Source organism: Pseudorasbora parva, chromosome 2 (assembly GCF_024679245.1).
Source record: "Pseudorasbora parva isolate DD20220531a chromosome 2, ASM2467924v1, whole genome shotgun sequence".
NCBI classification, from domain to species: domain Eukaryota; kingdom Metazoa; phylum Chordata; class Actinopteri; order Cypriniformes; family Gobionidae; genus Pseudorasbora; species Pseudorasbora parva.
The window spans coordinates 25723068-25749707 of record NC_090173.1 but is presented as its reverse complement, the minus strand read 5'-3'; the positions used below and the strand labels follow the sequence as shown (position 1 = coordinate 25749707).

At 37.7% G+C, this 26640-nt stretch overlaps 3 protein-coding genes across 3 annotated transcripts in view; 2 read left to right on the top strand and 1 right to left on the bottom strand.

Moving 5' to 3' along the window:
• Positions 1 to 2309: 2309 nt before the first annotated feature.
• Positions 2310 to 8866, top strand: si:dkey-93n13.2 (uncharacterized). The gene is made up of 3 exons (XM_067428881.1): positions 2310 to 2614; positions 7357 to 8109; positions 8302 to 8866. The coding sequence occupies exons 1-3, from the start codon at positions 2425 to 2427 to the stop codon at positions 8367 to 8369; spliced, it is 1011 nt and encodes a 336-aa protein (XP_067284982.1). The 5' UTR covers positions 2310 to 2424; the 3' UTR covers positions 8370 to 8866.
• Positions 8867 to 11010: 2144 nt separating this feature from the next.
• LOC137052359 (zinc finger protein 134) lies at positions 11011 to 13684 on the top strand. Its single transcript, XM_067428880.1, has 2 exons — positions 11011 to 11300; positions 12681 to 13684. The coding sequence occupies exons 1-2, from the start codon at positions 11117 to 11119 to the stop codon at positions 13652 to 13654; spliced, it is 1158 nt and encodes a 385-aa protein (XP_067284981.1). The 5' UTR covers positions 11011 to 11116; the 3' UTR covers positions 13655 to 13684.
• A 4435-nt stretch (positions 13685 to 18119) lies between these two features.
• doc2a (double C2-like domains, alpha) overlaps positions 18120 to 26640 on the bottom strand; it is a 37751-nt gene continuing 29230 nt past the window's right edge. The window contains exons 10-11 of the mRNA XM_067413313.1: positions 25477 to 25573; positions 18120 to 19230 (exon numbers count right to left, since the gene is read on the bottom strand). Coding sequence (XP_067269414.1) covers positions 19094 to 19230; positions 25477 to 25573 — 234 coding nt within the window. The 3' untranslated portion in view covers positions 18120 to 19093. The remainder of the gene's footprint in view (positions 19231 to 25476; positions 25574 to 26640) is intronic.

The following is a 26640-nucleotide window of genomic DNA, read 5'->3' as shown; positions in this document are numbered from 1 at the left end:
TCTTATAAATTAACCAAATTAACATTTCTTTTTTCTTTTTCTTTTTATTGACAGCCATCAGCAAAGAGTCCTAAGGATTTACCAGATGCTGTTAATGATGACACTGAGGAAAAGGTTGCGGCCACAATGCAAGGTAAAGTTACTGCTTTTTTCTGCCAGGCATTAGATTTTGAGATGAGGTCTTATATCTGATTGAAAAATAGAAGTTACAAATCATCATTGTTACGCAACTAATAGAAACAGGTCTTTCATTCTGGTGCTTAGATACCACCCATTGAAGTGCAGCTTTACTTGATTTAAAGTTGCAAACAATGACAGCAGAACAGCAAATCTGTGTGCGCGTGATAAAAACTTTACTAGGAAAAACACTGCATTAATTACAATAATTTTTTTATTTATGAAAACTTTTTAATGGCAGTTGTTGTTGTTTTTTAAAACTACAATATCATTTAGCTTTCAAACACAGTTTAACTGGATTAAAAAAGACACAAAAGTAACTCCATAGCCATGCAGCTGGCATTTTAAAAATGTGGTGCTCACATTGAAAACCACTGGAAATAAACGCCGGCCTAGGGGAAAGAAAACGCTTTGGTGGACACGGCCTCAAGACAGACACAGTCACTTGCTTTGTTCCTGAATGAATCCGCATTTGTATGCATTTGAATGAGTCAGCTGTTGAATAAATTGCTCAATGATTTAACACATTCATTAACCTCTAATAGAAAATGTAGGAGTCAGCTGTCCACAACATGACAGAATATAATTGAATAATTGTTATTGACAAAATTGCAGAAAATATAGAGCGACCATTTCTGTAAATATTGTGGACCCCTAGAGTAGTATTTTTATTATTATTTTTTTGCTCATTCTTTCAAGCTTGTGAACATTTCTACCTGACTGAAGATGCTTTTGTTTCAGACACAGAGGCAAGAGGTTTCCACTGGGAAGAAGCAGGACACGGCAAAATCAAAGACTGATTGACAGATTGCTAGAGGTTATCGTTTACATCTTTAGTGTTTTTTTGTGTTTAAAAAAAAACAAGTTACAACATATGTTTTATTTGTTTTGTAAATATGTTTTACAGTGTTTTACAAGGTTGTCTGAATCTGAAAATGTTAAATACTTTTATGGAATAGTTCATTTCGGCCTGTTTTATTGTGCAGATCATAGCATATGTTTATTAAGTACAGATTGAGAATAAAAACAAAAGGTTAGAGAAATCTAAAGGGTGTATTGGTGTTTTTTGTGTTGTTTGGGGGGTGGGGGTGGGGGCGTAGCTCTCAAACTGGTGCAACATATGACAGTCTGTTTCAGCTCAACTGTCTCATTCCTAACTTTTAAATAATATATGATAATGATATATAACATAGCTGTCTATTAAACAACTGTAAAATCCGAAACTGCTGAATCTTATGTTTTAAAAATCACTGGCAAGAAGTTTAAGTAAAACCTTTAGATATCGTAATTAAACAGATTACTTTATTAACTTTGTGCATATTATTCAGTATCCATACTTTCACTTAAATAATCTTGTGTCAGTTTAAAAAAAAAAAAAAGAGATAAGTGTTTGTGACAAAAAAGAGATGTCGACTCCAGTCACATTGTGACCGCAGAGCTAAAATAAAAATATATGTTTAATAGTCTTTATTTCTCATTAAACATGCTGTGTATGATTGCAAATCTATGACTGTTAATGTGTTGCAGCCTGGAATATTTATATATAGGCATACTTAATATTAAAATGTAATATTCAGACAGTATATACTCACTGTATCTCTGTGTTTTTGAATATTTTTATTTTTTTAAATACTAATTATTTCTATGGTAGGCTAGAACACATTGTGGCACCAACTAAGGTACCCATACTATGGGGGCCCTTGGGTTAGTTATAGCCCCATGGCCCTATGTGTTCTTAATTTGGGTTTTAATAATTTCTATAGCCTGCTTTCCATTTTATGTTTTAATTTGCATTGTGAAAAATAGGGTTGTCGCATATTATTTTAACAGTAACAACATCATATCAGTGTTGATGTATATGGACCAAAATAAAACCATTAAAATATATAAGTGAATAAGTATTGTGATACTTGGTGACACTCTTGTCCCAATAAGTACTGCTATACCACGATACTCAATATGTTGCCTCATGATGAGTCCTTTTTCCCTGCACCTACCCCAAATTTGAGGGTTTCCCCCACTTGCGAAATCCCACTTTAACCACTGCTCGTTGGTGTAAATAATATAAATGACCAATGGCGTTATTTGGTTAAAAGCTACACTGCCTCCTCCCGTCCTGTGAAGGGTGCTAGAGACACTTCAGTTAGCACAGCAACCTTATGTGTTGGTGGTTTGATTTTAAAGGGGGAACTTTCTCACGCTGTGAAATACCTGTATTGTCTGTATTTTTCATTTAAATATAGCACAATGACTAAACTTGATCGTCTGAATACTTTCATGACCGAGCGCTTGATGGCTGCTGTGAAGGAGATCATCTTCACAGTCGGCAGAACGGTTCGGGAGTATGAGGAGGAAACGGAGCGAATCAGGAGCGAAAACGAACGACTGAAAGAAATGTTACGAGACTCGGGGTGCTTCACGGAACGAGCAAATGCTGGTATGACGATTAAACATTCACCATAACATGATGGCGAATGTTTTTCCATTACGTTTAAAAGAGTTTACCACTGATCTATTTTACGTAGTGGTCATTTGAACTGGATCTGGAGTGTAGTTTTTTTGTCCTTTTGTGCTCATGTTTTGGTTGTTGTTGTCACGAGTCCATGTTTGATTCATAGCCACGAGATTATTCATAAATTATTATTCTTTTTGATTACATGGTATTCGAGGGCGTGTGAATAAACATTGACCATATGAATATTAACGTGACTTATTAAAACTCCAATGAGTTGTGTGAGTTTCAGTCCATCTCTGTATACTAGTGTACTTCCAAAAGTTAACAACTTATCTTTTATTAAACATACGAATTTAAAATGTATATTTTTATATTTATGGCAAACAAACCAAAAACATGAATCAATCATTGTGCACTTGTAGACATTTCCTATTTTTGTCCAATCACTATAAATCTTTTGGATGGCCTCTGACACAGCAATAACTAGCAAATTATGGTTCACTGCGGTGACATGATTTAAAATCAACATGACATCGATTCTGTCTATTTGCAAGTTATTCATATACAATAATTCATATATTGTAATAATCAAAATATAAATCAATCTTCCTGTGAAATATCAGACTTCCCTTATCATGTGAGTTAAACTCTCACCAATGCAAGCCCACATTCTTCTGCCTCCCTTTTGAGAGCAATGTCCATATCTCAAAATTCAATGAATAGAACCAATTGCCTGCCCTGTATTGATTTATTTTTCGATAATCGGTTTCATTCAGATGCACATCACAATATGGAAGAAAATATCTGTTGATACTTTTTCATTGTGACTTTAAAGCTTATTGGCTATTATATTAAAAAAGATGAAGGGAGGTACATTATTTATATTATATTCCAGCTACCTTTTTTAATTGGAAATGAATCAACACAGGAAAAAACATATGTGCATCTTTAAAGGGTTAGTTCACCCAAAAATGTTGTTAATGGCTCACCCTAATGTCGTTTCACACCCGTAAGACCTCCGTTCATCTTCAGAACACAGTTTAAGATATTTATATTTAGTCCGACAGCGTATCTAAGGGTGCGTTCACACTTGTAGTTCGGTTCGTTTGGTTAGTTTGGTCCGGACCAAAAAACAAAAACAAACATAATAGTCCTGGGGCCTGTACCATGAAGCCGGTTTAGCTGACTATCCAGATAAGTTTAAGCTTAGTTTGTGCCAATCCTGGGTTTTAGGTACCATTAAAGTGGTTTGGCTTTTAGCTGTGTTCATCGCCATAGTAACTTATGCTCCACAGCTAACCTGCTCTGGGGCAGGTTATGTTCTGGATAAGAGATCTCAAACTGAAATTGGACCAATCAGCTGTGAGTAAAGTGACAAACCTCTTATTCAATAAAGCCACTCCCCCTGTTTCTGCTCCAAATTAAAGGTCACTACATGGCAAATGTTTTTAAAGACTAAAGCGTCTGGCTTTTAACAATGCTTAATTATAATAATATTAATTTTGACTGATTTAGGTATAATTTATGTAATTATTATCCTTTAATCAATTACACATTTATCATTTTAGTTAATCAATCATTAATAGGCACTTTGTTAAAATTAATACATAAGTCATATAAATAACATCACCTGCATAAAGTCATATGGATAAGCTTTAAAATCAATAAGTAAAACTAGCCTATTAAAAAGAAGCTTACTGAGCTTAAATGTTCAATTTTCTCTATATCAACTAAACTAACTTCATAACTTTTACTTGCATTGACGTATACAATTTTTTTCATAAAGTTGTCCTCTTTCATTCATTTTTTTTATTTTTAATTCTTAATATTTTTAAATCATGCAATATTCTGCAGAAGAGAGAAATTAATCTCACTGATTGTCTCGCGAGAAGTGAATCTCAGTTCCACAGCGTGTGATTGGCTGTTCACTGCTGATGTCACAGCTAAACCCCTGAACTCAGGATCAAAGCCTGGGTTGACAGAGAAAGTTGATGATCAGCATCATGGGACCAACAAAGCCTGAATAGATTAGTTTGGTTTTGTCAACTCGAAACTAATCCTTTAACCCTGAGTTTGTTAAACTACCATCATGGTACAGGCCCCTGGGGCCTGTACCATGAAGCTGGTTTAGCTGGCTAGCCATATTTGTTTAAGCTTAGTTTGTGCCAATCCTGGGTTTTAGGTACCATTAAAGTGGTTTGGCTTTTAGCTGTGTTCATCGCCATAGTAATTTATGCTCCACAGCTAACCTGCTCTGGGGCAGGTTATGTTCTGGATTAGAGATCTCAATCTGAAATTGGACCAATCAGCTGTGAGTAAAGTGACACACCTCTGATGCAATAAAGTCACTCCCGTTTCTACTCCAAATTAAAGGTCACTGCATAGCAAAAATGGTTTTTAAAGACTAAAGCGTCTGGCTTTTAACAATGCTTATTTATTTAAAAAATAATAATTTTGAATGATTTAGATATAATTTATGTAATTATTATACCTTTAATCAATTACACATTTATCATTTTAGTTAATCAATCATTAATAGGCAATTTGTTAAAATTCATCACCTGCATAAAGTCATATGAATAAGCTTTAAAATCAATAAATAAAACTAGCCTATAAAAAAAGCTTACTGAGCTTACTGAGCTTAACTGTTCAATTTTCTCTATATTAACTAAACTAAATATTAACTAACTTCGTAACTTTTACTTGCATTGACGCATACTATTTTTTCTTTAAGTTGTCCTCTTTCATAGACAGCTTTTATTCTTGCTGTGTATTTTTATTTATTTTTAATTCTTAATATTTTTCAATCATGCAATATTCTGCAGAAGAGAGAAATTAATCTCACTGCTTGTCTCGCCGAGAAGTGAATCTCAGTTCCACAGCGTGTGATTGGCTGTTCACTACTGATGTCACAGCTAAACTCTTGAACTCAGGATCAAAGCCTGAGTTGACAGAGAAAGCTGATGATCAGCATCATGGGACCAACAAAGCCTTAATACAATGGTTTGGTTTTGTCAACTCGAAACTAATCCTGTAACCCTGAGTTTGTTAAACTGCCATCATGGTACAGGCCCCAGGTCCGCTTAGCGTTCACACGGGCATTTTTAACAGCGAACCTAAAGTTACCGAACCAAAGGCACAGGGAGACGCTCACAACCTGATTGGTCGGTTTATATGACGTAGAAGCTCGCTTACCGAACATTCAAAACAATGCTGTGTGCGGATTACACGCGCGGGCATTTTATGCGTGTACATATGGCATTATTTTTTACCAGAGAACTCATGAAGAGCTCATGAAATGTTCACAACATTCAAAACAACGCTGTGTGCTGGATTAAACGCGATCATTTTATGCGTGTAACACATATGGCGTTATTTTTTACCAGAGAACTCATGAAGAGCTCATGAAATGTTCAAAACAACGCTATGTGCTGGATTAAACGCGATCATTTTATGCGTGTACATGTGGCATTATTTTTACCCGCTGAGAACTCATGAAGAGCTCATAAAATGTTCAAAACATTCAAAACAGCAGCAGGATATCCTCCGTTGTGCAGAGACGGCCGTTCTGTCGTCTGTACCTGCTAATAATGGGCAACACAGGAACTTTGATGAGAAGAGCCAGGTATGCTTTTTGTGTTTTTTTTCTAGCATTTTCGAAACATGCTCGTCAGACCAAATATTGATGAGGCTCTTCCTCGTTGCTCTACGTTTGCCCTCTAACGTTAAAGTTACTCATTTTGGATAACGTACACCGATCTTTCCGCGTCGTCAAATCAGCTGCATTATGCGTGGCATCTTGTGACATACGTCCGGTTTTTGGTCCGTTTACATGTCTTTGGTCCGTGTTGCGTTCATATATCAATCGAACCGCACCAGAGTTCGTTTGGAAGCGGACCGAGACCCATCTTTTTAGCGGTCTCGGTCCGCTTGTTTGGTGCGCACCAGAGTTCGGGTGGCAGCGTTCACATATGTTCAAATGAACCGCACTAACCGAGCAACCGCACCAGGGTTCGTTTTAATCGAACCAAACATGACAAGTGTGAACGCACCCTAAGTGTATACACACTATACTGTCCATCTCCAGAAAGGGAATAAAAACATCATCAAAGTAGTCCATATGTGACATCAGTTAATTAGAATCTCTTGAAGCATCGAAAACACATTTTGATCCAAAAATCAGCGGATTGATTGTCAAACTGCTGAACTTACGTGATTGGCGATCCGAATCATGAATCAATCCAATGATTCATAACCGTTTGATTCTTTATTTGAGGTTTGAAAACAAACGCGGAAGAGAAGACAATGCTGAATAAAGTCGTAGTTTTTGTTATTTTTTGGACCAAAATGTATTTTCGATGCTTCAAGAGATTCTGATGTAATTAACCCACTGATGCCACATATGAAGTACCTTAATGATGTTTTTATTCCCTTTCTGGACATGGACAGTATAGTGTGCCTACACTTAGATATGCTCTCGGACTAAATATAAATATCTTAAACTGTGTCTGAAGATGAACGGAGGTCTTACGGGTGTGAAACGACATTAGGGTGAGTCATTAATGACATGAATTTCATTTTTGGATGAACTAACCCTTTAAGTCTAATGTCTAAAGGTGTGTTTAATAAAATGTACATAGGTTCTTGGAGCTGTAGTCACATTATAGGTTCACACGGATCTTTTTATCTGAAGTAAAAGTTATCATTTTATGTTTTTTTGGGAGCGGGCAGTTTAGCTCCTGTGCAGTCTTATCAGCCCATCTCCCCTGTGCAGCCTGGATGGGTCTGCAGCCAGAGTGAGGAGCCAGAACCCTTTGAAGAGATTCAGCAGGACCAATGCCAGAGACTTGGCGAACAACTTCCACTCATAAAACCGGAAAAGCCTGAGTACTGTGCCGACGCTTACCGGGAATCTGTAGCTTTGCCATCAGAAGCCAACGACAACAACAACAACGAGAGCTCACACATGAGCACTGATCACACCAAACAGAACACAAATCCTGTCGGGGACGAGATGACAAACTGCCATTTCCCAACCAAAATCAAAGTTGAATTCATGAACTCTAACTTGTGTTCAGGCGACGCAATAGGGAGCACTGAAGATGTGTATCAGAGCTGGTCACCACGCAGCCCAGACTTGCCTTTGGGGACATCGGACCCCTACAGAGCACAACACCCAAACCAGCAAACATACGGTGAAGCTCCTCCCACAGCATCCCAGCATAGCAGTTCATCTTATGATGCTAATCACGTTTCATATCACAACATATTATGCACCAACGGGGCCTACTGTAGCAGTAAATGCTGTGAAATGCAAAAGAGGACAATAGCCAAATCAAGCCCTGTATGGAAGTATTTCTCTCTAAAAGAAGGAGATTGTAGCAAAGCAGTGTGCCTTATGTGTAGGGCCGTCATATCTCGTGGTCGCAAAGAGTACACGACGTCTGCCCTTCTAAAGCACCTTCGGATGAAACATGGTAAATGTTGATCTTATCATGACATTATCCTTTGTTCTCTGATTTTTTATTATTATATATATTATATATATATATACATGTATATTTGCTGTAGTACAATTTCTGCTCAGTCTGTTCAACTACCTTAATGGTGCTTGCATAATAGGATAAATTTGAGGAAAGCAAGACATCATCTTTGTGTTATTCCTGCAGGAAATGTGCTATTCTTTGGCAGTGCTGAGAAGAGACGAATGAAAGAGATTACGAGAAAGACTGTGTGAAAACCACTAAACTGCTCTCAGTCAGTACGGGCACTGGCTATTGTGTGTCATGGCGAACCACAGTGGTTGCTTAACATTCAGTGTTTTGGTGTGTTTTCAAATGAATCGTTTCATCAAAATTAACATCATATGGAGTGGGTTGTGATCAGATCAGTCGGATATGTATGCGTACAGTTGGTCATTCAAGGCTTTTGATTGTGGTTACAGACAAAGCGAAAAATCACAGCTTGGAAAAACTATCACAATCTTTATCCTGTGAGTAACTGGCGAATTGTTTGGGTTCATCATTGTTTAGAAAAATCATAATAATAATGGTATGTTATTTAATTGAACTACTGTCTAGGGCATGATTAATATGAAAGAAAAGTGTAATAAAGAGGCTATTTACAGAATATTTTTACCACCTCACTGAAACGTAAGATGTTCATGTTAAAGTTTTGAACTGATTTTGTCTTTTATACAAAATTTTGCAATAAATTAATTATGGTTTCACAACATTTTGAGAATATTGTTTGTTGTTTCAGTGTGTGCCTTCTAAAAATAACATTTTATTCATTTATGAGTAATATTATGATACGAGTAAACAAATCTCAAACATTATTACAACCATGTTCTTGTAATAATGACATTCTGACTATTAATAGATGCCATGTTAGATTAGATTATATTATTAGACCCCTTGCCCCAGATTTTACAACAACAATTATGAGAATTTTTTGAGACTGTTTCTCATTATTATGACTTACAAAATTATATTTTCACAACTGTTTAAATGGGCAAAAATACATAATCACAAAACAAATCTCATAATGAGAAAATTTATATAATGACTCATAAAAACATGTTCCCATAATAATGTCTCACTGTATCTTTTCATAATAACAAGAAACTTTCTCATAATAATGACTCAAGGTTATTGTGTGTAAACGGCCCTTTAGTTTCTCAAAAATAATGAGAACATTTCTTAGAATAATGACTTTCTTTGCTTGTTTTTTTTCTCCTTCAGAATAAAGAGAAACTTTATCATAACAATGACTTATTTACCATATTATTACAACCTTTTTATAATTACCTAGTTTCTCATAATAACAAACTCATAATAATGATTTTGCCTGGTTTCACAGACTGGCCTTAGGCCAGGATTAGTCCTTTGTTGAATTAGGATATTTACATAGCTTTTGTAAACATGCTTTAGATAAAACATTACTGATTTGCATCTTAAGACAAAAATAAAAAGGGCACCGACATTTAAGATATGTCAGTGCAAGTTGTTTTAATTTAAACAGCTCACACATGTATTTTAGGGACTGGGACTATCATAAGCATTGTTTGAGAAACCAGGCATTTGTTTTTCTTATAACAATGACTTAATAAAGAGGAACCTCATAATAATTACTTATAATGACTCATAATTACAAAATGACTCATAATTACAAGAATGTTTTTCATTATTATAAGATGTTAAGTAATAATCATGAGAAAGTTTATTATTACCCAGTCTGCAGTGGTCAGTATCTGTCAAAAGTGGTCCAAGGAAGAAACAGTAGAACTGGCAAAAGGGTCATGGGCAGCCAAGGCTCAATGATGCACGTGGGGAGCGAAGGCTGGCCCGTGTGGTCTGTTCAAACAGACGAGCTGTAGCTCAAATTGATCAATAAATTAATGCTCGTTCTAATAGAAACGTGTCGGAGTACGCAGTGCATTGTAGTTTGTTGCATATGGGGCTCAGTGATAATCATTATTATTCACTTGTCCACTGTTGACACTTTTGGCAGTGGACAGCACCCAGGCCTATGCTGACCCCATCCACTGCCGAAAGCAAGAAGGCAAGCCAGAGAGGGAGGCGTTATGCTTTGAGCGATGTTCTGCTGGGAAACCGTGGGTCCTGCCATCCATATGGATGTTACTTTGACACACCTACCAAGTATTGTTGCAGACCATGAACACCCTTTCATGGAAATAGTATTCCCTGGTGGCTTTGGCCTCTTTCAGCAGGATAATGCGCCCCCTGCCACAGAACAAAAATGGTTTAGGTATGGTTTGAGGAGTACAACATACGTTGAGGTGTTGACTTGTCCTCCAAATTCCCCAGACCTCAATCCAATTGAGCATCTGTGGGATGTGCTGAACAAACATTTCCAATACATGGAGGCCCCACCTCGCAACTTACAGAACTTAAAGGATCTACTGCTATCTTGGTGCCAGATACCACAGCACACCTTCAGGGGTCTGGTGGAGTACATGCCTTGATGGAACAGGGCTGTTTTGGCAGCAAAAAGTGGACCAACACAATATTAGGAATATTAAAATGATAATTGGCATACTGTTATGCCTAAACGGTGTATTATAATAATAAAACGTCATGGGCACACGTACTACAGTCAGTTCTGATTAAAATAACATGCTTGCTACCATAAAAGTGACAGAAACGTTCTGAAATGTTCTTCAACAGTTTGAAGGCAATCTCTGACTCATTTATGATTTTAAGCTACATTAACTGTGGTAACTGTGTACCATTCCTTTAGTACCATCTTCTCACAGTGTTATGTTGCGAATATCATAATGAAACAACCCAACCCCTTTTTGTACCTACCACTCCTCTCCGTTGGTAGGCGCTGAAGTCGTTTCTTTTTGTGATTAAAGGGGAACATAAACGTGGTCATATGACCACAGGAAAGAGTGTTTACATTCTGTCTTACTGTACGCCGAACATAAAATAACTGCATTTACTGCGAACCAACAGCAAAATGACGAAGATGCAGGTCATCAACACGTTTCTGACGGAGCGCTTGATGGCGGCGCTGAATGAAATCATGGACATGATTGGCGGGACTGTCTTGCAGTATGAAAAAGAGCTGGACAGCGTGCAGAAAGACAACGAGTACCTGAGACGGAGACTAAAGGAGATTGAGAAAATCGTCGAGGCAATCGGTACATAGCACTTTCATTTAAAAAAAAAAAAACGTATTGTAGGCTACCGACTGGTTAGTAGTTGTACCGAAGAGATCGGTTTGTTTACTTTCCTTACACAAATTACCATGGAAACTATAGTTTCCGCCATAGTAACAAAATATCAGCCAAGAAGTCTCTATCATTAAGAAGTTAAACACTATGATAGAAAGACTCTGAAATCTTCTTGTATATTTAAAATGAGATTTCATATAAGTTGCATTATGGTTTTATTCTAATAACTATAATTTTGCGAAAAAGATGGTTACAATGTCATGTAACCATTTTGTAAGTACAATTATTATGTTGTTTGTTGTAAGGACAGTTATAAAACAATTTATTAACACATTTAATATAAATGCTATTTATGTTTTATACCAATATGTATAAAACAATAACTTGCGTTAAATTAATCACACACACACCAACTTCTAGTTGTTGTACGATTATGTCAGAACAATATAAGTCTTCAAAACAATGAAATAACACAGAGGAAAGTATGGAAATTATATAGTGATTAAAAATGAAAAACAAACAATTTTACTTTTTCAACATTCTCTACCTTGTCTAGATATCAATGATGAGTCTTAGATGTTTTTTAATAGTTCCCATGTATGCTGATGACTTGTTGACTGTTTTCCTTCACTATATGGTTCAAGATAATTGACATTTTAAGATGATTGTACGGTTAAATGTAGAGAACATACTGACATTTTGTCAACTTTTTAGGATTGTCCTGGATAACAAGTGTTGTCAAATGAGTGTCTTGAAATGTGAAAAAAATATTTTAGTGAATATTGTAGACCTACATAAAAATATTTTACTAAATGTTAATATTTCAGATTTTACTCATGATCATATGAAATTGGACACTCGTGTATTTTATATGATTACATAGTTTAAGACCAAGGCCCATTTAATAGACTCCTTTTTGTGTGTGGGTATAAATATGGGAAGTGTCACTTTATGAGCAATTAAAACAATTTGCCCTTGATGGAACACATTTCTCTGTGCATATACAATTGAAACATGAAAAATTTATAATCTATAAGACTATAAAGGTCTTTAAAGAAACACATATTCACATTAGTGTGTCCAAATGTCTGACTGGAACTGTATATAATAATTTATAAGCATTTGCTGTATAAAGCTATGTTTGAATCAGGAGTTGTTTTAGTTGAGTTAAGACTTGCATACACTACACAACTTTTAAAATCTAAACTAATTTGAAATCACTAGCCTACATTTTCTTTATTTGTCAATGATTTCAGAGAGAAACATTTCATTCTGACTGGGGGGATCAACTCCGAGTGACCAAAATGTGTTTCCACCTGATCTCCTCAGACCCTTCATCTTTTACAGGTCCAGCCGCTTCAAATCCTGCACCATCATCTCCACCTCCGCATCTAAAGTGGACTTCTAGTATTGAAACAGAAACGATGCCTACAGAGCTCTATCAGAACCAGGTACAAAATGAACAGCCCACCAACACGAAAGTGGAAGAGTTCTCTAGCCACATGCTTCTGGCGACCGAATCAGACATCGGTTTACCTTGTCCACCAACAGCAAACATGCTGGCTCAGACAGATGAAGCCTTTGAGACATCCACTTTAAATGAATTTTCTTGTGGTGTAAAAACGGAGCCTTTTGAAAACCTCAATTCACAATCCACCTGTGTTAAGACATCCGTCTACAGTCCACTTCCTCATTGTTCTGCTCAGTTACCAGCTACTAGCGATATTACTCACAAGTCTGATCCTAAAGTTTTCAGTACATCGAGTTCCTCTGATCTAGAATCAGCTAAACATATAAAGATAAAGCCTAATACCTTGCAAGTGTCATTTAGTAAAATTAGCCCAAAAATGTCAAAGACCACTTGTCCTGAATCAGGCATAACTCACGTCAACTACAACACTGCTCATCAAAACACAGACTTAGGATCAGTCAGGAACGACACTATCAACAGCAACGGCCATCTCGGTATACATGTAGCTAATGTTGCGGTCAATCCCCTACGCCATCCAACGTTCAACAGGGATGTCCGGCAGTGTAGGGCAAAAGGACGAGGAAGAGGTAGTGGTCCTGGGACACACGTTTGCCCACAGTGTGGGAAACTATTCCCTCATCACTCGCGCCTAAAGGTGCACATGCTCATTCATACAGGGGAGAAGCCGTACGTTTGCGCCCAGTGCGGGAAACGCTTCAACAACGACGGGACTCTAAGGAATCACAGCCGAGTGCATCTGCAGCTACGTCTGTTTGACTGTCCGGTGTGCGCGCGTAGCTTTAAGGATGCATACACCTGTCGAAATCACATGCGTGTTCATAATAGGTGAAGCAGTGGTGCAAATTAAAAGGAACTTTAGCTATATGTAAGACTCATGGGATGGTTTCCCTGTTCATTGTGATGTGCGGTCCCAGTTTTCCTGCTCCTGATTACTGAACATCAAAGTTGAATCAGCTGTTCTAGATAAAAGAGAACTCTAAAATGTGCCATGCTGGGAGACCTCCGTGGGCAGGATTGAGGCACTGAAGAATATGTCACATGATGTCCTCAGAAAATCTTTTGAGTATAGTGTTTGATGGTGTCATTAAAATCATTTCATGTTCCCATTGTGTGCCCTGCTGTCAGACCAGTAGGATGCAACAAACAAGTGCCAGTGTTGTCAGCTATTTTCTGCTTCTTTTAATATGCTAAATTAAATGGTTTGTTTTATAGATTTTTATTGAGTGTTTACTCTTTGAGATTTCTCATTCCGCAGACTGAGGTCTAAAGATGTTTTAGACATTTGTGTAAAATCCATTATTTCATTGAAGGCCCAACCTTCTAAAAAGGGATAGTCAACCCCAAAAAATCATTCACTCAGCCTCATGTTGTTCTAAATCTGCTTGACTTTCTTTCTTCTGTTGAACAAAATAGAAGATATTTTGAGAATTTTAGTAATCAAACCATTTCGTTCTCATTGACTTCCACAGTATGAACAAAAAATAGAAGCCCAAAACTGTTTGATTACCAACATTCTTCGAAATATCATATACAACATGAGTGAGTAAATGATGACGACGTTCATTTTTGTGTGGACTATCCCTTTACAGACCTTAACAAGTGTATCAAGTTCTTCAGGGTCACTTGAATATTTTAAGTAGGGTTTAACTCAACTATATGGGAAGGTGATCATTATATATACTTAAGGCTTGTAATGTCTTGATTTTTCAGTTTCCAAGTTATTTGGGGCAAAAAAAGGAAAGTATTCCCACTAGGAGGCGATGTTGAGCATTTTTAGAATGGGACAAAACATTTCAAGTGTACTAGGGTATATTAATGCACCATCTGAGAAAATGTCAGTACTAAGTTTGCATGGCTAATTTGAACATATGAATTTGAATATATGAAACTACTTTTTTAAAATACAAGTTTTATCTATTACAAAAGTCTCTTTAGAGTACTCTAGAGTCTCTAGAGACTCTCTAGACTAAGTTTTAGCATAGTGTTCTTCAGGAATCCTAACAATTAGTTTACAGCATGTTGTTTGTGATTAGTGGAAAATCACTTACAATTAGCACAGTTATCACTGCTTTAAGATGTGGTTTCACTGATTAAGAATTTAAAGGAACAGTTCATACAAAAATGGAAATTCTGTCAATTCACCCACCCATATGTTGTTCTTACTTTATTCTGTGCAGTTCAAAATGAGTTAAAGTGAAAAGTACATCGAAGCTTTACAAAGTCGCAATGTTACTTATTTAAATAATCACCATCCATGGAATATGCAAAAAAAGGCATTAGAGAAGACGGTGCTGTGTCAAAGAGACCCCATTTCTAAAACTAATTTGTTTGACCTTCCTAAGGCTGACAAACTTAAATTAAAACTTACATTTATTTTAAACACTGCTCCTGAACATTATAATCCCAACGTTTATCTGTGTGCTGCACATTTTATGGAGAACTGCTTCTGTCGTTTGTGGATCACAACTTGTAAGTATGTCTTTTTATTTGTAGTTGTGTTTTCTATTAAAAGTTCCAATTATACGTTTTATGTTATTGCTACGATGTAAACAAAGGGGAAAGCTTTGCCTCCTGTTAGCCAACATTAATGTTTATAGGGGCCGTGACATTTCCTGAACACACGCTGAGTGGTGCCAATCACAACACACTGGGCCAGCTAACCAATCAGGTTTTTTAGAAGGCGGGCTTCATTGAAACTGGTGGGTTTCAAGCATTAAAGCATATTTTAGTAGCCTGACAAGCCAGACCCACATCAAGATGTTTGGTCTGGAAACTCACCATAGACAGGGCTCAGTCCGAGGGCCGGGATAAACGGTTGTCTTTCAAACTCCCTCTGCACGCGATAGGATAGCGGTACACCAACCGGAGCAACGACGGTGAAGGGGAGCTCGCTGACTGATTAAACATTCACCATATCCGGTCGGCTAAACTCAGAACACATCTTCCCTTTTTAAGAATGACTTCAGTGCCGCTCTTTGTTCTTTTCTCAGAGGAAAGCTTAACTCCAAGTCTTCCGGAGGCGCGGGCAGAGCTGATTCGAAAGACCGCCGCCAAGACTGTGTTACTAGAAGCACGCAAACGCAACTCGGCCGTCGTCATTATGGCCCCGCCCGCCGACTCTATAGCCTACCTACACGATGTGATTGGGCCGTCCAGATTCTGAGGAATACAGCTCAGATAAGAATTGAGAGTTGCTAGACCACACTTGCGGGCAAATTAAATTTGCTGCCGCTAGGGTGCGTCTAGATTTCTAGGCTAATATTTTAGTACACCCCAAAAACAAAATCAAGACTTCGTAAAATGGCATAATTCCCCTTTAAGGAATGCAAATTCTTAGGTGAACTAACCCTTTATATGTAAAGCGTTTTGTGTTTTCTTTTAACAATCAATTTGACTTAATGGGGGGCAATCTCAATTTATAATAAACAAAATAAAAGTTTTAAGGCTCAGTGGTTTAAATATGCCAAAACTTTAACCCCCCTCCCCCACACACATTTTTATATACTTTAAGAGCAGTTTTCACCTTTTTAAAACCTGTACTGTGATGCATTTTTATAATAAATATAAATGTTTCAAGTTATTTATAAAACACTTTGTGTAGAATTTATGCAAGTAAAAATGTATATATATATATATATATATATATATATATATATATATATATATATATATATATATATATATATATACACTCACCTAAATGATTGTTATCAATCTGCTCAGTTATTGGGATTTTCAAACAACACCGTTTCTAGGGTTTACAAAGAATGGTGTGAAAAGAGAAAAACATCCAGATTTCGGCAGTCCTGTGGGTGAAAATTCCTTGTTGATGCTAGAGGTCAGAGAAGAATGGGCCGACTGATTCAAGCTGATAGAATAGCAACTTTGACTGAAATAACCACTCGTTACAACCGAGGTATGCAGCGAAGCATTTGTGAAGCCACAACACACACAACCTTGAGGCAGATGGGCTACAACAGCAGAAGACCCCACCGGGTACCACTCATCTCCACTACAAATAGGAAAAAGAGGCTACATTTTGCACAAGCTTACCTAAATTGGACAGTTTAAGACTGGAAAAGTGTTGCCTGGTCTGATGAGTCTCAATTTCTGTTAAGACATTCAGATGGTAGAGTCAAAATTTATCATGAACATAATAAGAGCATGGATCCATCATGCCTTGTTACCACTGTGCAGGCTGATGGTAGTTGTGTTATGGTGTGTGGGATGTTTTCTTGGCACACTTTAGGCCCTTTAGTGCCAATTGGGCATCGTTCAAATGCCACAGCCTACCTGAGCATTGTTTCTGACCATGTCCATCCCTTTATGCCCACCATGTACCCATCCTCTGATGGCTAATTCCAGCAGGATAATGCACCATGTCACAAAGCTCGAATCATTTCAAATTGGTTTCTTGAACATGACAATGTTCAAAATGCAAAACAAAAACATGACACTGTACAAAATGCAAAACATTCAAAAACATGACACTGTACTAAAATGGCCCCCACAGTCACCAGATCTCAACCCAATAGAGCATCTTTGGGATGCGGTGGAACAGGAGCTTCGTGCCCTGGATGTGCATCCCACAAATCTCCATCAACTGCAAGATGCTAGCCTATCAATATGGGCCAACATTTCTAACGAATGCTTTCAGCACCTTGTTGAATCAATGCCACGTAGAATTAAAGCAGTTCTGAAGACGAAAGGGAGTCAGACACAGTATTACTATGGTGTTTCTAATAATCCTTTAAATCATATATATATATATATATAATCCTTTTCCCAAATCAAACCGCTGATTGAAGAAGGCTGATTCTACTCAGCTCCCTCTAAAAATGTCTAATATTGCTGTCAGTGGCCTGGGCCAGATACATTGACAGATACATTTACCTCATTGTGGTGCTGTTAAGTGACCATCTAATTACCATTCACGCATTGAACACATAATCAAGCAGGTGCGTCTCGTAGAACCACAGAATCAGTGTGGTGGTTTTTCACAGGAGGAAAAGCTTATATCTAGGTTTGGATTCCCATTTAGAGAATATCTTATTGCTTATCAGTGTAAAGATACCCAAATCCACAATTGCTAAAGCAATTCTGCAATCACGCCTAGAATGATCCCTTTGTGAATGAGATCATTTAGGTGAAGTGTCCTTATATGCTGCTTATAATAAGTGGTACACCATGACAGATTCTCTGCTTGCTGGAGCGATTATGAATTGTAATTATTGATAGGTTTCTAAGCTTGCTTCAAGAGGATGCAGGGAAATGATGCACATCTTAAAGAGCAATGCATTTCAAATGTATTTCCAATTTGTACATAAGCACTTCATATAAATGTAAACCACAAACCCTCAAGAATACAGCACTTTTTTTGGTACAAAACAACCGGACGACACACACGCGTACGCATGCAGACACACTCCAGATACTCCTATAATATGGCACATATAAACATTTGATTCCAAAAATATATCAAGTAATTAATGTATGCGATATCAAATTGTAGCATGTACATAAAACCCCTTTTTAAAGAAAAGTAACAACTGGAAATTGATAACCGCAAAATCTGAGACTTTGGAAAACACAGTTGGTGCAAAGTAAAAAAATGTAAACATTGCATCATGCTACAAAATGGATAGTCTATTTGTTAGTAGTACACATACACCTGAAATTCTATTCATTTCAAATATAACTGACAACATTGACTGGCCATTAATGACCTTCTCATGTTGTCATGGTGATACCATATGTGTATATTATTTAGATGCGTTTACACCAGGCAGTTTACATGCACCCCCGTGTTAAAATTTTGTTTAAGATGCGTCTTAGCTTTGTCTGCAAGCATTATGAAAGCACTGAACATTGAAATACATTATAATCGGTAAGTCAAAAAGAGAATTGTGCTACACAAGATTTCATAAGAGTAAAATTCACTTCAACGTTACAAAATGTGTAGAAAACGTGCAGCAATGAGCGCGAGAGAGAGAGAGAGAGAGAGAGAGAGAGAGAGAGAGAGAGAGAGAGAGAGAGAGAGAGAGAGAATTAGGTAAAAGGGGTGGGGACTTGCTTTGAGTGACATCAAGTCAGAAGACAACTGGTGGCCCTTCCTCCACCCTCCTTTTAAACAGCACAAAGTGTATAATTTACTTCCAACATCTTGGTCCCTAGTTAGCTCATATAATTATCCCCATGTCCACCTCAAATCAATCAAATCCAGTAACCTATCATGACTGATTTCCTTTATTCCTGGAAGGATTCTTCCTCAATCATGGCAGGCGGTCTGTGGCAGCTCATTGGCCAGGATATGCCAGCGCTCGACCCTCTGTCCCTTGTTCCTCAAGCAGTCCATCCAGTGGCGAAGAGCATCTCCTTGGACGTGACAGCTTAGGCACACGCCACCTGCAATTCAAGAATATAGTTTGTGTTGTGTACAGGCGCTGGTCATTTAATTAGAATATAATCAAAAAGTTGATTTCTTTCACTAATTCCATTCAAAAAGTGAAACTTGTATATTATATTCATTCATTACACACAGACTGATATATTTCAAATGTTTATTTCTTTTCATTTTGATTCTAACTAACTAACAACTAAAGAAAATCCCAAATTCAGTATCTGAGAAAATTAGAATATTGTGAAAAAATTCAATATTGAAGACACCTGGTGCAACACTATAATCAGCTAATTAACTCAAAACACCCGCAAGGGCCTTTAAGGCTACGTCTACACTAATCCGGATAAATTTAAAAACTGAGTTTTCGTCTAAAAACGCTCCGCATCCACACTATCGTTTTCAATCGTTTTCCAAAAAATGTTAATCTACACTGAAACGTCTGAAAACGCTTACATCCCCGTACTGTGCATGAGCAAATCCAAGACGCTTCGACTTGCGTCATTTCCGCTACTTGTTTATTTACTCTTTGAAAATTTGCAGCAATGTCGAAAAAATGTAGACATTAATATTTAACAAGGCTTTCAAAGAAGAAAGCATACAAAACAACTGCTGTACAATGTCGTTCACCATCTTGGCTGAATTTGTCATATGACTGCATCAAATGGCTAAAAATACGTCATCGTATTAAAAAGCCTCCGTTTTCACAGTCCACACTACGACGCGAAGACGGCGTTTTCAAATGTATCCGCTTTGGAGAGCGTTTTCAAAACGATACGTTTTCATTGACTTAAAACACTGTCTCAGTGTGGACGGAAGGCCAAAACGAAGAGAAAAATATACGTTTTCAAATGAAAACGTATTAGTGTGGACATGGCCTTAATGCTCTCTCAGTCTTGTTCTGTAGGCTACACAATCATGGGGAAGACTGCTGACTTGACAGTTTTCCAAAAGACGACCATTGACACCTTGCACAAGGAGGGCAAGACACAAAAGGTCATTGCAAAAGAGGCTGGCTGTTCACAGAGCTCTGTCCAAGCACATTAATAGAAAGGTGAAGGAAAGGAAGATGTGGTAGAAAAAAAGTACACAAGCAATGCGGATAACTGTACCCTGGAAAGGATTGTGAAACAAAACCCATCAAAAAATGTGGGGGAGATTCACAGAGTGGACTGCAGCTGGAGTCAGTACTTCTCGTCTGGGCTAAAGACAAAAAGGACTGGACTGCTGCTGAGTGGTCCAAAGTTAATTTCTCTGACGAAAGTACATTTTCCATTTCCTTTAGAAATCAGGGTCCCAGAGTCTGGAGGAAGAGAGGAGAGGCACACAATCCATATTGCTTGAGGTCTAGTGTAAAGTTTCCACAGTAAGGGATGGTTTGGGGTGTCATGTCATTTGCTAGTGTTGGTCCACTGTGTTTTCTGAGGTCCAAGGTCAAACCAGCCGTATACCAGATAGTTTTAGGGCACTTCATGCTTCCTGCTGCTGACCAACTTTATGGAGATGCATATTTCATTTTCCAACACTTGACTTGGCACCTGCACACAGTGCCAAAGCAACCAGTACCTGGTTTAAGGACAATGGTATCCCGGTTCTTAATTGGCCAGCAAACTTACCTGACATTAACCCCATCGAAAATCTATTGGGTTATTGTTAAGAGGAAGATGCGATATGCCAGACCCAACAATGCAGAAGAGCTGTAGGCCACTATCAGAGCAACCTGGGCTCTCATAACACCTGAGCAGTGCCACAGACTGATCAACTTCATGCCACGCTGCAGTAATTTAGGCAAAAGTAATTGATTTTTTTTAATCAACCATAGCATGAACATAAATATCAGCCTATTAGTTTTAACATTGTTGCTTCCCTACCAATTTTTGTTTTGGCAGTCCTATCAAATTATGAATTCATTACACTGGAAATAGGATTTCATATCTAGTGTACTTCATTACAGGATATAGTATTCCACACAGTGTGCTCTGTTTTATACTGCATAATTTAGCAATTGCAGTATACTGGGTATTCTGTTCACACAGAAAATTGGCATGCTGTGTGCACAATATACTATATACATAAATGAGTACACCCCTTATGAACAAATACAAAAGATGTATTTTCTTGATGATCACTAATACAATTAATTGAAAGACAGCACAATTGAAGTGTATTAAACTTATACTTAATAAAAAAGATATGTTATCATGATTCTTTCCAGTTATGATTTTGCTTAAGAGCCACTGAATGTTTCTTGTTTTCTAAAGTGTGTATTTGGTCTCTGAGGAGTGACTGAGGGTCTGGCCTAAAGATGTGTGGTGTCACTAAACACTTGAATAGCAACAAGGTGTCGTGTGTTTGGATTTTGTAGGTATCACACACCCCTAATATGCCAGGAATGCAATAACAGTGTTTGCTCACTTAGCCCGGCATCCAGATATGGATTTATGGAGTTGTCTTTAATTTGTATTATATTTTATTCATTTTATATTTCCTTTTGCTGAAACACTAAAGAGTCAAGATGAATATTAACTGTAATACTGTCTGTACCTCTCACTGAGAGAAAGCACGTTATCAGTCTGTTTTGGGAAAGAACTGGAGCTTAATCAGCTCCAACCTCGGATAAACTGTGTATCTTTGTATGTGCGTAATATTCTGATCAGTGTTAAGAAGGTGTACAATGGACATCCTAAGAGATGGGTGGAGATGTTCTTGGCATACTTGCGCATGCTCCAGACCTGGAAGGTCACTAAGGGCCTAATTCCGGGGTGAAAGCGTCAACAAGTCACACGTCTATGGACACGTGCATCTGATGAAACTGCAAACTATTCTTCAGTAAATTTTTATTTAATTAATTGCACTCCTGACTCCTGGTTTTCATTTTTCACTACTGGTCTTGGGTCATATACTGTTAACCCCTAACTTAAAGCACAACTCTATCCCACCTTCAGCACTCATACATCCCTATATCGGTACGGTACAGAACAGTACAGTACAGTACAGTATGATTTGTGATTGTACACCCTGGTATGCTTCTGATAAGATGGGTGTAGCAATCAACATCATTCTTGTGTGAAGTAGTTGACACAACAATGGATGACATACAGAAGTTCTTTCTTCTCAGTATGTGGCTGTTTGTCACAAGAAGAAGACAAGCTTTGTTTGAGCCAAGGCTGCAGGCTGCAAGGAGAAACACAGCCGAAAAAGCATGCGCAAGTGACAATTCTCTGTCAACCAATCAATGTTCTGTAGAGTCTAGCTAGACCCTTTAGTACCATACTACTGTGCTAGGTACACCAAATTAAGGGTGCCAAAAAGTGGTTCTGTATGGTTTGGAATTTGGGTACCAATCACAAAAAAAATAACTTTTGGAAATGGAAAAAATAACTAAAAATTCCGTACAGTACTATATATTGTAAATATGGGCCTTGGAAAAGCATGTCACCTTCAGGCTGCATCTTACTCTGTGAGATAAACAGTTACTCTTTTCATAGTTTTTGCTGGCTCGCCTGGTATTTCTCATGCTCTTTGTCTAGCAATTTTTTTATTATAAATTCAAGCTTAAAGCTACACTGTGTAACTTTTTTAGTTTATTCTTAGCTAAAATCACTTAGTTCTTTCAAAAATATATGTGCTCATTAATGTATATTTACTTCTTTCAAGTAATAATGCATTCTTGTAATTTTATAATATACCATTGAAAATACATAAGTGTTGAGGGTTCGGATGGCGGTCGCCATGTTGCCCCTCCATCTTGAAAGTACATTTGCCAAAGAGGGACATACACGTAAATTCAAGCTTCGCTTTTCGCGTTTTTACACTCGATGGCACTGTGTCGAATGTGAAGAGGAGGATTGCTTGAGGCTGCTATATGATGATGGAGGATCATCACTCTTAAGCCCCTTTCACACTGAACGTCGGACCCGCAATATTCCCGGAACATTGCCGGGTCGCCTTCTGTGTAAAAGCAACCACGTCCCGGAATTGATTACCGAATTCGACTCGGGTCGGGGACCTAGTAACATTGTGGGATATGTATCAGAGTCGCCAAGGAAGCGGAAAAGAGAATTAAGACGGCAACGCAACAGGCAAATCAACAAGACAAAAGTAAATACTGGAGTGGCCTTTCCAAGATGGAAAGAGCTCATGAGGAGCAACGATTTTAAAAAGAACGCCGACGTTGCCTGCTTTCTTCTCGACAGGTAATATTAATTCAGCCTATTTGTGTATATTGGAAGTTTTATTGTTGCTTGGCTAATTATATCATGTTGTGCTGTGCATAACACTAGAACGACGTCTAGGATAGTTTTCCTCGCGTCAATGATGAAAAAGTATTGTTTACCTAATAACATAAATCCCTGTTCTATGACGGATAACATGAGATTAATATTTTAATTGCATTATAATTTGTTTGCCTTACGCTAGTGGTGTTGTACAATATACAGAATAATGATAGCACTGATAAAAGTTACTTTACTAAGAGCTTGCATTCGTCTGGGAACCTGATAGCTGATGTTAGCAATGAACTGGTTATTATTCAGTTCTATTATTCATTTTACATAGATTAACTTGATCATAGATCATTTGGTAAATTAAATAACTGCAAATTATAATAGTTTTCAAAAATTTCAAAACCATGACTAAATCGGCCACCGTAGGAGTTGAAACGAAATCGAAATTGAGAGGAGCAGAAACTATTATTCACTGGATGGTCATATACCTTTTCACCACTAGATGGGAGAAAATATCACACAGTGTAGCTTTAAAAGGAAGGCCTGATCATTTCAGGGGGCTTTGTCACAAGTCCATTGGTTTTTAATTTCTGTGTTACTTTTGCAATATTTTCACACTTAGGACAATGATTTGGTAATCCTCTTGTACCAATGTCCTATTTTACAAGTCTCCTTACAGTACAAGTGGTTCCATTGTTGTCAGCATTAAGTCTGAGAATAATTAAGTGCGCTATTTAAAACTTTTAATTGTCAAGAAACTTTTTAAATGTTTTGGTTTAACATACTAATCGATTTATCAAAACGTGCCTTAAACTTACACTAGAATTGTTTTAGTTTTTAGTTTTATTTAAAGGGTACAAATAAAGGCTTACTAAATGAGGGTTTACATTTTTTACAACACAATATTCTATCACTTTGATAAGAAAACCTTATTTTCCTGAATATTTTTTACATGCTTCTCTGGTAAATGATCAAGCAGACTTCCTTAAACATAATATCTATAGAGAGCAATGACATGTCTTCTGAGTTTCAAAAGGGATGTACTCATTTATGCTGTGCACTGTGTGTGTGTGTGTGTGTGTGTGTGTGTGTGTGTGTGTGTGTGTGTGTGTGTGTGTGTGTGTGTGTATATATATATACAGTGTCATTGTCATGTTGGAAGGCCCAGCCTCGACCCATCTTCAGGGAAGTTTGTTCCCCAAAATCTCGCAATACATGGCCCTGGCCCTCCTCTCCTTGATACAGTACAGTCGCCCTGTCCCATGTGCAGAAAACCACCCCCAAAGCATGATGCTACCACCCCCATGCTTCACAGTAGGGATGGTGTTCTTGGGATGGTACTCATCATTCTTCTTCTTTCAAACACGTTTAGTGGAATTATGACCAAAAAGTTCTATTTTGGTCTGATCTGATCACATGACTAGTCTGGATCATACAAATGGTCATTGGCAAACTTAAGACAGGCCTGGACATGTGCTGGTTTAAGCAGGGGAAACTTCCGTGCCATGCATGATTTCAAACCATGACGTCTTAGTGTATTACCAACAGTAACCTTGGAAACAGTGGTCCCAGCTCTTTCCAGGTCATTGACCAGCTCCTCCTGTGTAGTTCTGGGCTGATTTCTCACCTTTCTTAGGATCATTGAGACCCCAGGAGGTGAGATCTTGCATGGAGCCCCAGTCCGAGGGAGATAGACAATCATGTTTAGCTTCTTCCATTTTCTAATGATTGCTTTAACAGTGGACCTTTTTTCACCAAGTTGCTTGGCAATTTTCCCCATAGCCCTTTCCAGCCTTGTGGAGGTGTACAATTTTGTCTCTAGTGTCTTTAGACAACTCTTTGGTCTTGGCCAAATCACACATTATGATTTCTGGATTTCTTTTTAGATTATGTCTCTCACAGCTGACATGGACCTACGATGACAATTTCAGACACCTTCATGATTGGGTGGGAGAACTTGCAAAATAGCAGGGTGTTCAAATACTTATTTTCCTCACTGTTTATATATCCTGTCCTGCATGTACTTACCTATGAAATCATTAGATCTTCCCAGATCATAGTCCCACACTGTGACCTCCAGTGTCTTATGAACCAGTTCAGACAGAGGGATCTCATAGAAAAACTCCTGTAAGTGGTAAAATATGATGTGGGTTATTTCAGGTGTTCAATCATTTCCTTACATTATCAGAAGAATTGTTTGAAAGACGATGCCTTTGTTTCTCATTTTATCAATCATTTGGCTGATCCCCAAAATGTTATTAATTCATTGCCACTTTTAATTTCCCCCTAATTCATATTAAAGACACTGAAGGATCTCATATACATCATCCTAACAGCACAGAAGCCATCTGGGGAAGGATGAAAATATGAAACCCAATGAAAAGTTGCTTCAAAACAAATTTCAAGGTACAAATGGCATTTGGTAGTTCAGCCAAACAGATGTTCCCATCTAGGATATCACACCCACTGACTGAAGCCTGGCGTGTGCTAGAATAAAGGAAGAAAAGAAAAATGTATTCAATAGAAAGCAATATATTCTGCAACCCTAATCTTGGAAATGTTGGGACGTAAAATGAAAACTAAAAGATTTTCAAATCAAATGAGCCAATGTTTTATTCACAATAGAACATAGATAAAATAACAAATGTTTAAACAGAGAAATTGTACACTTTTATCCACTAATTGAGCTCATTTTAAACTTGATGCATGCTACAGGTCTCATAAAAGTTGGGACGGGGTCATGTGTAGCATCTCCTCTTCTTTTCAAAACAGTTTGGAGATGTCTGGGCATCAAGGTTATGAGTTTCTGGAGTGTTGGTGTTTGAATTTGGTCCCATTCTTACCTGATATTAGCCTAACCTGATATATGTTTCCAGCTACTAAAGAGTTTGTGGTCATCTTTGACATATTTTTTGTTCAATTATGCACCAATTGTTCTCTATAGGTGAAAGATCAGGGCAATTCAGCACCTGGACTCTTCTATGATGAAGCCATGTTGTTGTAATAGCTGCGGTATGTGGTTTTGCATTGTCCTGCTGAAATACACAAGTCCTTCCCAGCATGATTTCCTACAAGAATGTCAAATTTGGACTCGTCTGACCATAAAACACTTTTATGGACTACTTTGAAATAGTCCATTTTAAATGAGCCTTGGCCCACAGGAAAAGACAGCGCTTCTGGACCACATTCATT

What these genes read in the sequence shown, in the direction of transcription:
- LOC137052359 (XM_067428880.1), top strand. Translation starts at nt 11,117, where the DNA reads ATGACGAAGATGCAGGTCATCAACACGTTTCTGACGGAGCGCTTGATG. An exon ending in GAAAATCGTCGAGGCAATCG is followed by an intron (nt 11,301 to 12,680) that starts GTACATAGCACT and finishes CATCTTTTACAG; the next exon opens with GTCCAGCCGCTTCAAATCCT.
- si:dkey-93n13.2 (XM_067428881.1), top strand. Translation starts at nt 2,425, where the DNA reads ATGACTAAACTTGATCGTCTGAATACTTTCATGACCGAGCGCTTGATG. An exon ending in CACGGAACGAGCAAATGCTG is followed by an intron (nt 2,615 to 7,356) that starts GTATGACGATTA and finishes TTTTTTTGGGAG; the next exon opens with CGGGCAGTTTAGCTCCTGTG. An exon ending in GCACCTTCGGATGAAACATG is followed by an intron (nt 8,110 to 8,301) that starts GTAAATGTTGAT and finishes TTATTCCTGCAG; the next exon opens with GAAATGTGCTATTCTTTGGC.